This window comes from Arvicanthis niloticus, chromosome 8 (assembly GCF_011762505.2).
Source record: "Arvicanthis niloticus isolate mArvNil1 chromosome 8, mArvNil1.pat.X, whole genome shotgun sequence".
NCBI classification, from domain to species: domain Eukaryota; kingdom Metazoa; phylum Chordata; class Mammalia; order Rodentia; family Muridae; genus Arvicanthis; species Arvicanthis niloticus.
Window position 1 is genome coordinate 64,718,334 of NC_047665.1, and position 16,198 is coordinate 64,734,531.

The following is a 16,198-nucleotide window of genomic DNA, read 5'->3' on the forward strand; positions in this document are numbered from 1 at the left end:
TATGTCCATTCAGATGGACAAAGAATTGGGAGATGCGATTTGTCTTTCTAACATCACAAGATTTTCAGAGGAGGGCCTGTTGAAGCCAAGTGATTCACAGCAGACGGACAAGAAGCAGAGTACAGAACCAAGAAGCAGGAGCTGGGTAAAACCATCAACAGCAGAACCCCAGTGATGGATTTCCTCCATATTGGGACTCAGTTTAACAAATACAAAATCTACGTTGGGCTGTGGTGGTACATGCCTTTGATCCCAGGGCTCTGGAAGCAGAGGCAGGAGGATCTCTGTGAGTCCAAGGCCAGCCTAGTCTACAAAGCAAGGTCCAGGACAGCCAGGGTTACACAGAGAAACCCTGCCTCAAAAAAACATAAAAACAAAACAACAACAGCAACCAATTCAAAATCTAAAGATTTTTCCACCAAGCCTGAACACGTAGGCCCAGTCTGCATGTTCAGGTGCACACAGACATAGGATGGTTCCTCTGGTAAAGGTGCTCAACCACCAAAGTGCCGTGCCCAGAACCCACAGGCTGAGGAAGAAAAGCAGGTTCTGCAGATTGTCCTCTGACCTCCACAGGCACAGGGTACGGTGCAGACTACCCACCAAACACTTTTGTGCACACACACACACACACAGCACATGCCACAAATGTATGACTGAAATAAAACAAAGAAAATTCAAAATCTACGAAGTTCAGTTTACAAAAACACAACAAAAAAAGCCTAAGTAAATAAACTCCACAAATTCCAAACTACAGGCAGAAGGGGATAATCTAAAGCCATGAAGATCGATGACGTCACGACGGCTGTAATGAAGGGAAAACAGAGGACTGTCTAACAAACCCCATGAAAGCCATCCAAACTCAGCAGAACTTGCAGCAGATGGAGAGGAGAAGAGGCAGCTGAAGTTGAGGAAGCAGTGTCCATTCCAAAAGCAGAGGGTGGCTTGTTAGAGCTGAGGGGTGGGACAAGTCTACCTTGACCTGAAAAATGACCACCATGGGCTTTCTATCAAGACAGAGCCTCCAATCAAGACTGGGAAAGATAGAAATTCTAGAGACACTGTAGAGGGAAAATACAGACAGGGAAGGAGGGATGAGATGGATTATCTATACATGAGTTGTTACGTGTTTGGAAACAACAGAAGGTGCAAAGTTCTAATAGTAAAACAAACTTGAAATATGAAAAAGAAATCTGAAATGAAAGCACAGCTCATAAATTTATAGGCCGGGCGGTGATGGCACACACCTTTAATCCCAACACTTGGGAGGCAGAGGCAGGCGGATTTCTGAGTTCGAGGCCAGCCTGGTCTACGGAGTGAGTTCCAGGACAACCAGGACTACACAGAGAAACCCTGTCTTGGAAAACAATAAATATAAATAAATAAATATATTAAGGTAAAATACAGGACAGAATGCAAAGATAGTATTAACTGGGCAAGGGGTCCTGGACTGAATAAAACAGAGAACTTAAGCTATCTTAGTTAGGGTTTACTGCTGTGAACAGGTACCGTGACCAAGGCAACTCATATAAGGACAGCATTTAATGGGGGCTGGCTTACAGGTTGAAGTTCAGTCCATTATCATTAAGGTGGGACCATGGCAGCATCCAGGCAGGCATGGTGCAAGAGGAGATGAGAGTTCTATATGTTCTTCTGGAGGATACTAGGAGAAATCTGACTTCCAGGGAACTAGGACAAGGGTATTAAATGCCAAACCCACAGTGGCACACCTACTCCAACAAGGCCACCCCTCCAAATAGTGCCGCTCCCTGGCCCAAGCATATACAAACTATCACATAAGCTGAGCACACATGCCTGCATGTATTGCCCTCTGCTTTCTGACCCTGGACACCAAGTGCTCACTGTTTCAGGCTCAGGCCACCTACACAGTGAGCCAGGGTAAACCCTTCTCCCTTGATTTGTTTTTATCAGGGTATTTTATCTAGAACAACTGATGTGAGTGATCTGAACTTGGGCAACAGTAGTTAAGACCACACAGCCTCTAAAGAAGCAAAACTTACTTTTAAATGCAAAACCTGACCCTGGCACCACATCAGACCTGCACAGTTCTTGGTCTGGAGTATGTGTTGCACTCTGCAGTCTTAGTAATTACCCCAGTGACACTGTTAACCATGCAGCCATGCTCGGAAGCCTCCTGCACACATCAGATGGATCCATCAGTGTGGCGCTTCCCAGAGAGGGATCTGAGACATGAAGAACTGCTTTGCAGGGGGCAATGCTCTAGAAAGTGCCTTGACCTGATTGGTGCCATTCTTAAAGCCTGCTAGATGTTAAGAGTGCTCAGTGTGGGTCAGCCATGCACTTCTCAAATATTTCCCCTATTTTGGTGATTCTTGCTTTGTATTTTCAAAAGCATATGGGTGCACATTCCACCCCCCAGCAATTTGCTCCTTGGTATTTAACCAACAGAAGTGCATGCATATGTTCACCAAAATGTATCTCCATATGCTCACAGCATCACTGTTTATAATAGCCCTACCTGGAAGATACCTGTCTTAGGTAGCTTTTTGTTACTGTACTGATGTAGTACACACTAGAATTGGCTGATTTGGGTTCATATTCTAGAGGTTTCAGCTCCTGGCTGCTTGACCCTTTCAGTGGTTTGAATAAAAATGGCCCGTGGGGGGTATACCCTTGTTGGAGGGAGTATATCATGGGGTAGGGTTTATGGGGGGACGGTGGAAGTTTCAAAAGCCCATGGCAAGTCTGTCTGCTGCCTACTGATCAGGATGTAGCTCTCGGCTACATCCCAGGGCCGTGCATGCCTCCACCATCCCCCCACCCCCACCCCATAATGATCATGGCCTAAGCATCTGAAACTGTAAGCAAGCTCCCAATTAAATGCTTACTTTTAAAAGAGTTGCTGTGGGGACTAAAGAAATAGCTCAATGGTTAAGGGCACAGGTTGCTCTACCAGAGGACCCAGGTTTGGTTCCCAGCACCCACATGGCAGCTCACAACTGTCTCCAACTCCAGTTTCACCCTCACACAGACACACATGCAAGTAAAACACCAGTGCACATAAAACAAAAATTAATAAATAATTTTTTTAAAAAAAGAGTTGCCTTGGTCATGCGCTGTCTGTTTACAGCAATTGAACACGAACCAAGATGGCTCTGTTGCTTTGAGGCAGAAGCAAACCTGCTGATTTCCTGGTTGTGAAATAAACAAAACTCAAGCAGAAAGGGTGGGACACTAAATTCCCTTAAAGGGTTTGCTCCAGTGACTGCCTCCCTTGCCTCTTAAAGTTTCTACCACTTCCTGAAAGCACTTTTATCCAGCCCACCATTGACGGGCATTTGAGCAGTGCTTTGGTTTGGATTTGAAATGTCCCCAAAAGGTTTAATTCCTGTTTCTACCGCTTCCCCAAAGCACCAAGACAGGAACCTTTGGGGACATCTCAAATCCAAACCAAAGCACTGCTCAAATGCCCATCATGGCGGGCTGGATAAATGGTGTCTAAGTGTCTACAGCCAATGGCATACAGATGAGCATCACAGGCATCCAGCCCAACTGGAGAGTCCTGACACTGGAGCATGTGGTACCCACCCTCCTTGATTTTTTTCAACAGTATACACATTTGTCTATGCTTCTGAAGTTGGAAGAGCAGTCTTCCCGGAGGGGGTGGCGACTATCTTTTGTTGTGAACACTGCAGTTGCATGGCTCCGAATGTGCAGAGCACAGAAAAGTCTTCCACCAAGTGTTTATGAAGGCATCTTTTAAAAGGCATGTACAAATGTTGAGGGTTTATGTACGCTTGGCCCAGGGAGTGGCACTATTAGAAGGTGAGTTCCTGTTGGAGTGGGTGTGTCCTTGTTGAAGTAAGTGTGTCACTGTGGGTGTGGGCTTTAAGACCCTCATCCTAGCTGCCTAGAAGCAAGTATTCTGCTAGCAGCCTTCAGATGAAGATGTAAAACTCTCAGCTCCTTCTGTACCATGCCTGCCTGGCTGCTGCCATGTTCCCATCTTGATGACAAAGGACTGAACCTCTGAGCCTGTAAGCCAGCCCCAGTTAAATGCCATCCTTATAAGAGTTGTCATGGTGTCTGTTCACAGCAGTAAAATCCTAAGACAAAATGTTTGGGCAAAAGAGTTCTAATTCCTTCAGCTCAAGTGGTATGAACATGGATGGTATCCATGAATGTATTCCTAAATGGATAGAAAAGCCACTAGCCCATCAATGCAGGATCCATGGCTTCCAGAACATCAAGCAGCTCGGTTTCAAGTATTAAGTGTACTTGCTCAATTACCATTTATCTCTGTCTCCTCCACAGGGTTTATAGTAACTTGTCAGACGAGCTTGAAACAGGGAACTAGAGGAAGCCCAGAATATGGCTCCTGGTATCTAGAGGCCTGAAGTCAATTCCTCCATCTACCGCAGACTGACTGTTACATAGGCTTGCTTAGTGTGTACCCCAGCCATTAACTGGATCATCGTTATCATCACATGGGCCATGAGTTTAAAATGTAAAGCCTAAGAGAGTTGCACAGCTGTACATGATAAACATGAGCGTGTGTTAATACACTCTACAAAGCCTTGTTGGGAGCCGACTTTTAGCAGAAAGCGGCTATCAACTTTGCAGCCATCTTGAGCCATATACCCTGACATGAGACTTGGATTACAATAGCCTACAACAGCTGAGCACACTCTGATAACATCTTGCTTTAGATACCCAGGACTTTCCTTGGGTGTGTGAGATTAAAGGTGTGTGAGATTAAAGGTGTGACTTAGAGATCAGATTTAGAGACAAGACCTAAGGGCATGACTTAAAGGTGTGACCAAAAGGCATGGCTTAGAAGTGAGACATATAAGAAGAACAATTAGGACAGTACAACTTGGAGAACAATTTGGAGTAACAGAGATTCAGACACTAGGAGCAGGAGTAGACATTAGACACTCGGAAGAGAAGAGATTGAGTACAACTAGGAACTAGGAGGAGTACAACTAGGAACTAGGAACTCAAGACTTGGGACTTGGACTAGGAAGAGAGACTAAAGAATAAATGGGATTGAATCACACTCTGTCTGGTCTCCATTCTTTGAGTCCGTCCTCACTCTCTCTCTTGCTGAACCCCGACCCAAGGACTGGAGCGGCAGCTTGGGCAGGGATACAGTGGCCGCCAAGCGCGGAGTGGAGAGGGCCTCAACATTTTAGGCCACCCAAAGTGAGGCTCCAGCTTGGGCCACAACATTTTTGACGCAACAAAGCCTAGCAGGTGATAATACGTGCCTGTAATATCAGCACCCAGAGGAAGCTGCAAGGAAAATCGTGAGGCAGAGGGCAGCCTGGCTACATAGTGAGTTCCAGGCCATCATGGCTGTCCACCATGGCTGTCTGAGGGGACTGGGGACACACACACATATTCACACACACACACACACACATATTCACACACAAACACACACACACAGACATGCATGCACACACATTTGATATCCATAAGTGTACATATATACATATATGTATATATGTGACATGTTATCTTCTTAACAAAGTACACAGTTTGTAGAAAACAAAGACATAATCTGTTAGGTAAATACATCTGACATGCCCTGAAGATTTAAACATACAAAGCTGGAAGGAAAAATTGCTTTCAAGGCTGACCACTTGGTACTTAGTAAGTAGCTGCTGTGCTCTTCCCTGGGTTAGAGTCTATTTCTTCCATTCTCCGCATCCCCTTGTTGCCTGTGGTTTTTGTTTATGGATGAGGCCTCCTTGTCCTTCCCTCTCCATGTTTCCAACTTTCCTTGTTTAGCTCAGATTCAGGCAGTCATACTGGTGAACCTCCATGTGTGTAGCTCCTGACTTTACTAAGAGACAGTCTCATAGGTATACCTCTGACTCTTATACTCTTTCTACTCTTTCAAACCTCTTCTTCAATGATCCACGAAGGTTCAGGAGGTGTGTGTGTGTGTGTGTGTGTGTGTGTGTGTGTGTGTGAGACAATTAATGAAAACAGAGGCCATAAATTTGAAAAAGAGCAAGGAGGCATATGCGGGAGGGTTTGGAAGGAGGAAAGGAAAGAGAAAATAATATAACAATATTATAATCCCAACAAAAACAGAAAAATAATTTAAAAGCAGTAAAAATGTATTAACATACAAAAACTTTTGAAGCTGTCATTTATTTATTTATTGGAGTGTATATAATAACCTCTGAAAAACTGAGAAACCAAATTCCCTTTCCTGTGAGATACCGGGTCTGATGACACACACACACACTGCTCATTTGGCCCCATTCTTCCTTAACATTAAAAGACTATTCTGCATCCAAAGAACACAGAGAAGCATGGAGGGACAGAAGGATCTTCAAGAGCTGTGCTACTCAACCTTCCTAAGGCTGCGACCCCTGAATACAGGTCTTCATGCTGTGGTGACCACCAACCATAAAATTAACTTCATTGCTACTTCACAACTGTAATCATGCCACTGTTATGGGTGACCCCTGTGAAAGAGCCATTGGACCCCCAATGAGGTTGGGACCCCCCCCCCCCAGGTTGAGAATCACTGTTCTAGTGCTACAGGTCATTATGAGTTACTATCATTCTGGTTTATTTCGCCAGCACATGATCCAGTGTCTCCTCAGCACAGTCTTTTCATAGCACCATAACACAAAGAGTGCCACAAGCTAATGAATTAACATGTACAATAAAAAAGTTAGCCCACGATAAATTACTAAATAAACAACAGTTCTCACAGGTGGTCACCAAACTCTGGGAAGACTGTTGGTTTCTCAGGAAACCCCCAATGAGGGGTGAGAGTGAGGGCGGGCCAGCAAGCTCTGGTCAGATGGAGACTAGCCTGCTCCAGTGTTTCTTTCCATGCTCAGGCTAAACTTCTAAGCTGGCAGGAGGCACATATTTTACAAGGCTAATGCAGTGTTTGAAGGAATTATGAAACTGAGCCAAGCATGGCAAGGCAAGGCTTTAATCATTTTAATTGAAGTCTCCTGGGAGGCTGAGGCAAACCATAGTAAAGTTCAAGGTCTATCTGGGTAAGATTAAGCCCAAGCAACTTGGGGTACTTGTTGAGATCCTATCTTAAAAATAAAAAATTTTGAAACTGACTATGGCTATAGTCAATGGCAGAGCGCCTGCTTGGCATGCACGGAGTCCTCAGTCCCCTCCCCCACCCCACAAAAAGTATACTTTTTAAGAGAGAAAGTACATAAATCTGGGTGGGCAGGTGGGTGGAGAGATCTAAGTGCAATTGGGGAAAGGGAGGGAAAAAACAAAATGATCAAAAGAAAGCAGAAGCCTTGATAGGTGGGCCAACCCCAGCCAGCCCTGGTAATCTGGTCCATTTTCCTTTCACAGTATCCATCCAGGCCTGGCACTTTTTGAATGTGCAAGGCTGGGGAAAACACAACACAGAACCAAAGAGAAAGGATGCCAGCCACACTGAGATGCAAAGGTTGACTTCACCAATATTGTGATGCTGTGAGCACAGATGCTCTCTCATCTACAGAAGTCAGGCAAAGATCACGTGCACCCATTGGTGACAGGAACACAGGAGCACTCGGGGCTCTTTCAGTGAGAGCCTCCAGCTCCAATGGTATAAATGGTCTCATGTGCCCCAGTCTACATCTGAGCTGGGCCCTCCAGGTCCCTGAAATAAAGTTATTTGCAGAGACAATCTTTACAGAGTTAAGTGAGTCAAAATTCGTTGCTTGGATACACCCTGATCCAGGCTGACCACTGTCTTTAAGAAAAGGGATGCTGGACACAGACATCAGGAGTGTACACAGACAGGGTATAGGCCATCTGCAGACAAGGGGAGAAGACAGACAGCTGCAAGTGAGGCAGAGATGCCTCAGGAACCCTGCTACCGTTACATCTTGGACTCCTATAAGAAACTGCACCTCTGTTTAAGGAAGCCAGTCTTTGGCATTTTGTGAGAATAGCACTAGAAATTGAAAAAACAGAAGAATACTGTTAAGAAATTAGTCCTTGATTGATATTAAGAGATTAATTATATTATGCTTATATTTATATAATATATGATATGTTATATTTATATAATATACATGACACAAATGTTTACATTATATTATATGTTATATAGTATTGTCTATAATATAATACATATTAATATGTGTAAACATAACTATATATTAAATTAATATATTAATATATTTATAAATGTATTGTATATAGCATATTATATAGTAATACTTTTATATATTATATAAGATATAATTAATTAAATGCTATATTTTCAGAAAATATAGCATTTTTCCTTTTTGACTTTTTCAACATTTTAAATTCAAATTGCCATTTGCCATGATTAAACAGCACACCCTGATGAAACTGAAGATTCTACTGGATCCGGCACTCAAGAGCTTGTTTTGAGAAGGCTTGAAAGGCACCAACATGGAAAAAGTTTCAGACCAAAACGTCAAGCATGGGTGAAATTCTTCTCACATGTGAGTTCTTGTGCCATTAGGTGATTGGCCTTTATACAAAAAAAGAGAAGAGATGCTTTCAAAGCTACTGGGAAGGCAGCAGTCTTGAGAGGAGACAATGCCTTGATAAGCAGCTCAACCCTGCCCTCTACTGGTCACACGGAGACATAGACGGACCATTTCTCAGCTCACTCTTCTGCTTTGAAAAAAAAATCAAAAAACATCAACCTGTGCAAACTCCCTATTCAAAGATGCAGGAGGCCTTCTTCTGCTGAAGTCACCTCCAGCGTTCTCAGTGTCTTAGGAGATCCCTCAAACACAGACAAGGCTTTCTCTCAGGCAAGTACAGAAATATACCAAAGGTGATTTTAAGCCGTTATTCATACCAGCTCTAATGCAGTCTCACAGTCTCATAACAGTACAATAGCAAAGCAGTGAGTGGTGTCTTCGGTAAAATCAGCTTTGTTATCCAGTACCACACCTTATGGTCATAATGCAGTACACATTAATGTATCACTGGATAAAGATGCAATATTAAGGACATTTCTAAGAGTAGGGCCCCGCATGAAAATGCACTTAGTCAGTAGCTGCTACATGGTTGATACATGGTATTTTAACTAATTGTCAAAACATGTTTTTAAAGTGTGTTTGTTACTCTCCACAGAACCCAAGCCACAGACACATCACAGGTAAAGTCCTGTGGGTGGCCTGCCATCCCCTATCCATCCTGGTCCATGGAAGCTCTGAACCTGCCAGTGTTAGGACACAGCTGCTTCTGACCATGGCCCACTATACGCAGTCCTCAGACTAAGGTGGGGAACGGGGTAGTGACTGCCAGGGCAGAGAGAAACTGAGAGCAATCAGCGAGCCAAGAACTCCAGAATGCACCAAACCTCAGACTTCCACGTCATAAACACTGCTGTACATAAATGTTATACAAACACAGAAGCTTGGGATGACAGACGCTCGGTTGATAGTACATTTGTCATCAAGTCTGAGGCCCTGAGTTCAGTTTCCAATAATTGCATGGTAGGAGGCAAGAACCTGACTCCAACAAGTTCCCCTTCAACCTTCACACAGATGCTGTTATACCACATGTATACACACACATATAAACATACACCCAGAGACACACACACACAAGTAAAGAAATTTGTAAGTGTGGTGGCATTCACAGGATGTTAGCTATGGTGTGTCTGTGGCTCAGGTTTTGTTGAAAAATCACAAACGCAATTTAAAACTTGGCAAGTTTCCAAACGTTAGGTGTCATGGTGCAGCATGACGGAACATGGGGAGGCTAAAACAGAGGGATCCCAGCTCAAGTCTAGCCTGGGCTCCACAGACAATCTATTTATAAAACAAAACAAGTCACTGCCACCTGGAGCCAAAGAATCAAACACTTAGAAAAGTAACAAATACCATTGCTCGTTCAGTCATTCCAAAATGGTCACACCTGTTCTTTATCTTCATCCCTCATCTTTTTTTTTTTAAAGATTTATTTATTTTTATATATGAGTACATTGTTGCTGTCTTCAGACACACCAGAAGAGGGCATCAGATCCCATTATAGTTGGTTGTGAGCCATCATGTGGTTGCTGGGAATTGAACTCAGGACCTCTGGAGAAGTCAGTGCTCCTAACAGCTGAGCCATCTCTCCAGCCCCATCCCTCATCTTGATAAGACATTTGCAGTATTTAATGGAATGCAAAACAAAACAACAAAAGAACTCAAAACAAAGAAACAAACAAACAACAAAACAAATCTAGAAGTTGCATCTTGTCCCTGATGGAGGTAAACTATTCCTGCTCTAGAAAATTTGACAGAAACCTCCGCAAATGAGACACAGCTAGCTGGTTTACTGTCTACTGTAGCTTCACTGTGTCTAAGACATATATTAAACAAAAAAATTTAAGAACTAAACCTCAAGAAAACAACCCAATTTATAAAAAAAACGGGGTACAGAACTAAGCAGAGAATTTTCAAAAGGTCGAACAGAAATGGCTGAGAAACATCTAAAGAAATGTACACCATCCTTAGCCACCAGGGGATCACAAATTAAAACTGCTTTTGGGATTTCATCTTACATCAGTCAAAATGGCCAAGATCAATAAAACAAATGACAGCATATGCTGACAAGGAATCAAAGTAAAAGGAACACTTATTCATTGCTGGTGATGCGACCACTATGGAAACCAACATGGCAGTTCCTCAGGAAGCTGGGAATCTATCTACCTCAAGACCTAGCTACACCACTCTTGGGCATTTACCCAACAGATGCTGTGTGCTGCTACAGAGACACCTGCTCATCCATGTTCAATGCTCCTCCATACATCATAGCCAGAAGTAGCCTAGATGCTCACCAACTGAGAAGTAATGAAAATGGGATTTCGTTTACACAATGAAATACTATCCAGCTGGTTTTTAAAAAGGAATTATGGTATTCTCCGTTGAATAAATGGGGCTTGGAGAAAAAAAAAAAATTTCTTAATGAGGTAACTCCAAACTAAAAGACAAATATTCTAAGTTTTCTATTGTATGTAGCTGTTTGCTTGTAAGCCATCAAGACATGTGGAATAATCCATATATCCACAGTGGTTAGGGGCGTGGTAAGGGACTACTAGGGACGAGAGGATCTCCCAAGAAAGAGAAATAGAATATATTAAGGAGAAACGGGGGAAGAAGGGACTCTAATGGGAAGATTAAATGAGAAAAGAGGTGGAAGAGAGGAGTAGAGAAAGGAATTCGAGGGTCACTAACACTAAGGGTCATTATACTGCAGAAGCTTCCTAAAATATATACATGTATGAAAGAGAGACACACCAAATCACCAAAGAATCAGGGAGACAGTGCCCCAACTAAAAACCTTATGCCACCAGGTCAAACTTCCAATGCCAGGAATGGCAAAGGGGCCCCCGTGTAAACCCACAAATATCTCAAGCTATTGGTTGCTCTCCACAAACTGACAGTAAGGCCCTGTTGCTGAAGAGAACACCCGCGTCTCTGACTGAACATGGAGAAGGCGTGCTGCTGCCATAGCAGAGCCGGTGGCCCTACTGAACAGCGTTCACAGTACTGGGACGTACTCTTTATGGTACCAGAAGAGAAAGGCATCATCAATGGAGCTGCAATGCTGCAAACAACAACAGTGACCTGTCTAAGAAATAGCCTGGCATCACAGTAGCACAAATAATTGGGCTTAAGGCCCATGAGATAGATACCATGCCTGACCGTTGGATGGCCAAGAGCCTGAGAGTAGACAAGCCATGGGCCCAGGGCAAAACCGAACACCAGTGTTCTGAAAGAACACACAGTGAAATGGCTCCTAACCGTACGCTGCTTTACTCATAGCTCAGTGCCTTGCTTAGCCATCCTCAGAGGAACTTCTTGCAGTAGATGGGAACTGATACAGAGACCCACAACTGGACAGAGTATAGACAGTGAGAGATTTTGTCTACTCAGCCCTAAAGATGTCTTCATCCAGCTTCTGCCCTCGGGGATCAGGGAGCCATGCAAAGAGGAGGTAGAATGATTTTAAGAGCCAGAGGGAACGGAGGAGTCTAAGAAAACTGTCCACCAGACACAACAGGATTGATGCACATATGAACTCACAGACAGTGTGGCAGTGTGCCGCTTGGTCAGCCCAGGTTCAAGCCAGATAAGATGCGAAGAGTCCCAGTCCTGAGCAAGATGCTATATAAAACATGCCCATGCTTGCAAAGGAAAAGTTATTTTTCTCCAATGTTTTCTCACTGGGCATATTAGCCATACTTCAGAGTAGGTACCATGTCCAAGAGTATCTGGCCAAAACAACAAACTCAATGGTATTTTTGTAGATTTTTTTTTTTTTTGTCTCTTATTGTTGAGTTTGGACATTTTTTGTCTTGTTGGTCTTTGGCTTACATATTTTGTTTTGTGTGTGTGTGTGTGTGTGTGTGTGTGTGTGTGTGTGTGTGTGTTGGGGGCTGTTGTACAAAACTTTCTGCGTGTGTTTGGGTTTTTTTTATATGTTTGTTTTTTAAAGAGAGAAAGAAAGGGTGTGGAGCTGGGTGGGTAGAGAGGATTGGTGAGACAGACAGAAGAGGGAAAAGCACAATCAGAATATAGTGTATATCTTTTATTCAAATATGAATTTCTGAAGTAAAAGCAGTGATATTCTTCGTTCCAGAAACTCTCTCCCAGCGCACTACCAAAGACAGGGGCACAGGAGAGGCCAGCTGGCCAGCTGGAGACGTGCTGGGTTAAAACTCTGGAGACTTGGGAAGCCTCCCAGAGGTGGCGACCCACGAATAAAACAGGTAAGTCCTCAATTCCCTCAACAGCATTAATGGGCAAAGGCTCAGCAGAAGAGCAGAGAGAAATGATTCCTGCACAGTTCAAACCCAAAGCTGGGCACGGGCACCAACTTACAGAAGGGAAAATAAAAATAAAAAAAGATTTTAATAGACTATAGCTGAAATACGCTCATTCCTACTGAGTCTCACTGACACTTGCCCCAAAGATGACCCGGAATGATAACTGCATTCTCAACAGGACCACCAAGTGCAGGTTTAGCTGGTAACCTGTGATACTGTATACCTGTAACACTCACTAGGGAGACAGAGGCAGGTGGATCCTCCTCAGCTACAAAATGAGTTCAAGGCCACCCTGGCCTACATGAGACCCAGTCTCAACAAAAGAGAAGGTAACTCACCACATCTATGGAAATGCTTTGTTGTGCTCCTACAGCCCAACCTGCCAAGCAGAAACGCTGGCATTTCAAATGCCTCAAAGAAACGCAAATCCTCCCTCCTTATCTTCAAAGCTAAATCATTACATTATTTTTAAGAAGTTAAATTAGTAAATGCAAAAATAGGAAAGCTTAGGGTACAAGACATAGTTGTTCTCTCTGCGTGTCAGTTAATGGTTTCCTGTGTTTAATCAGGATACTAAATGTCACAGCTGCAGGTAAACCTTAACAAAACCAAAACAAAACAGAGAATTTTTACACAATACTCTGTAACCCTGACATATAACACCCACACTAGATGCCGACTGATTGCTGTTTTAAATTTATCTGTATGGTGTTTTAAGATGAACCCCAGAACTGCATACATTCTGTATGTACAAATGCTTGACCACTGAGCTCCAGCCCATGAATGGCTGATAAAGCCACTTTAGGAACAGGCTTCCAGTGGACATTCTAGAATCTTCCAGATTCTTAGGAGTCCTGATGGCAGGGAGTCAATACATCCAGCCCTTCCTTAAGCCAACACCACCAGAGCGGGTGAGATTTTCAAATTTCCACTCATCTTTCCAAGAAGTACCAATGTCGTCTCTTGGCTTCTGGTTTGAGCAATTACAGAAATGACCTTGCTTTTTATCCCCCAGTATTAGACCAGAAGCATTTTTTTTTTCTTTCAGGAAGCAAGTGGCTATCTTTCCTCCTGTAGTAAGAGCCAAGGCTTCAAATAGATAATGGAGCCACTCTTGCCACTTGTTAATATTACATGCGTCTTCATCTTCCAAAATGATACAAATGGCTCTGCCCAATGTCGGCTCATGCTTCAGCCCATAAAGAGAAATGTAGCAGGCAGAGAACTAGGGGGTGTAGGGGGCACAGATACACCAGGTCCCCTGCTCTCTGCTTCGCCTCTCCTTCCTCTACAGCAGTGGAACCTGAAATAAAGCTGAAGCAATGGGAGTGTGTCTAGCTCCTCAGCAGACATTTCAGTGCCAAAAATTACCACAGACCCATTCTTACTGCAAGAGACAAACACATGTCACTCAAGCCAAGAAGTCATCAAGATGCTAAGAGTATGAAACCTATGTCAAACCAGGACTCGTCGCGATGGCCACCAAATGCAAGATGTCTGCATTTCACTTCTGCCTTAGTATAGCAACATCCATTCCAGCCTGTGTCCCAAGAACAGACAATAATCTTCATGCCTAGGAAGTTATCCACTGACTTGAAGGTCTCTCGACAGCTCCCCTCTGGCCGATGTTCTGCTGCTACATCCTACTCTGGCTCTCATGAACTCAGACTTGACCCATCACTCTTTGCTTCATTCATCAAACGTTTTGGAGTACCTGCTGTGTTCCGGACACTATTCTCAAGAACACAAGCACGAATACTGCACAGCTTTGGTTCTTCTGGTATCTGAATGAGGAAGAGAGACTACTGGATTAAAAAATAAATTACTAAAGGCTATGTAATCTGTGCCTTGAAGATGACAGGTTCACTGAGGACGGTAGAACGAGGAGGCTTTTCATAGGCTATGATGCCTGAGCCTCTCTTGGCAATTAAGTTAAGGGACTTCAGATGGAAAGGGAGACAATGGACTTGCAAGGCAGGAAGATCTGACTGCTCAGGGTCACTTAGTGGAGCTTATTCAATATGGCCTGGATGTACACACATGGAAGGGATCTGCTTATGATCAGAATCAGACCTTGTATGTCCCACCGAGGAATGTGAGGGTACCACTGTCAACAGTTAAATCCTCAGAGGATCTACATGAAGTCACAGGCAACTAACAGAAGTGTTGTACTTTAACTTAGTGATTTCAAAGACCAGAATTAGTTTCCAGCATTTAAAGATGATGAAAACTTGAACACTGGAATTCTCAAAACAAAATATGGCAGTAGCGATCCAACATTCACACATGATGGCAACTGTCTGGATGTGGAGAAGAGAAGACGCCTGTGAGGGGGAAACAGGCAATGAAGTGTATGACCATTCCCACTTGTACTGAGTTTTCTGTCTGGTTTAACAGATGAGAAAACACAATAAAATAAGAGTCACTTAAGTTCACGGCTGAAAGCAACACTCTGATCAAATGGGCCATCCAGCTGGTGCTGGGTGCTGAGCTTGGAGCACAAGATGGAGCAACGCCTGGGAGAATGACCCAGGAATACGTAACAAAGGAGAAATGTTGAAGTACCCCTGGCACAAGAATTCTTACTAATCGTGTAACTCTGCAGTACCACCGGCTCATGACTCATAGAGTAAAAAGTGACTTCCAAATTAAAAACAAAAAATGGCTCCCGGGGACACTACATGAAAAATCGACTTCAGAGCCAGCTCAACAGCTGATAAGGAATTGCAGCAACACCTCACGTGAGGTTCTCATCAGGTTTACCAGTCCCAGCAGAACTAACTGTGGTTTGCAAACTTTCTGAGCCAAGATCCTGACAAGTGACGTTTACAAGCAGAGGTGGGATGGTAGCATTCTGAAACTCGCCTCCCAAGTGAGCAGTTGCTTAGCAGAATTAGCAACTGTCCAGAGAACTTACACAAGCCGTTGACATCCAGCATACTGGAGATACCCCTGTCACTCATGTCCACTTCCGGCTGGTTCTTCTCCCTGCTCTCCTCCACCAGCTTCTTCAGTGACTTGGACATGTTCTGTAGCAAAGAACAACAAAGCACGTGGATGATGGCAAAAGTGGGAGCCTGGAGGTTGTGGGGCAGGTTAGGGCAGGAAAGGAGTAGAGGCCTGGGCTGAACTCTCCAGGGCTTCCTAGGGGAGAGTGAGCGTCACTGTGGAGTCCTTAGTGGAAGGACTTGGACCCCGCGCACTCACCGCAGAGAGCAACACCTGGTGGGCGTGCTTGGGGACCTGCAGGGGAAACTCGGGTGAAGAGCGATGAACTGGATCAGCCAAAAACAGGATCCGATCTGGCAGCAGGAACACACCCTGTCCCGGCGATCGCGCAGGCGCACACAAAATCCGGCCACCCCCACGCCCCTCCCGGCCTGACACTTCCCAAATTAGGAGAACAGTTTCCCAACCGTG

The 16,198-nt window shown here is 44.0% G+C and overlaps 1 protein-coding gene across 2 annotated transcripts in view; it reads right to left on the reverse strand.

The window, feature by feature from the left end:
• Positions 1 to 16,198, reverse strand: part of Rsu1 (Ras suppressor protein 1) — a 177,077-nt gene extending 160,879 nt beyond the window's left edge. Inside the window, exons 1-2 of one of the 2 annotated variants that reach the window (XM_034511072.2) lie at positions 15,986 to 16,198; positions 15,696 to 15,807 (exon numbers count right to left, since the gene is read on the reverse strand). In XM_034511072.2, coding sequence (XP_034366963.1) covers positions 15,696 to 15,804 — 109 coding nt within the window. In that variant the 5' untranslated portion in view covers positions 15,805 to 15,807; positions 15,986 to 16,198. The remainder of the gene's footprint in view (positions 1 to 15,695; positions 15,808 to 15,985) is intronic. The other variant, XM_076939509.1, reaches the window with a different exon arrangement.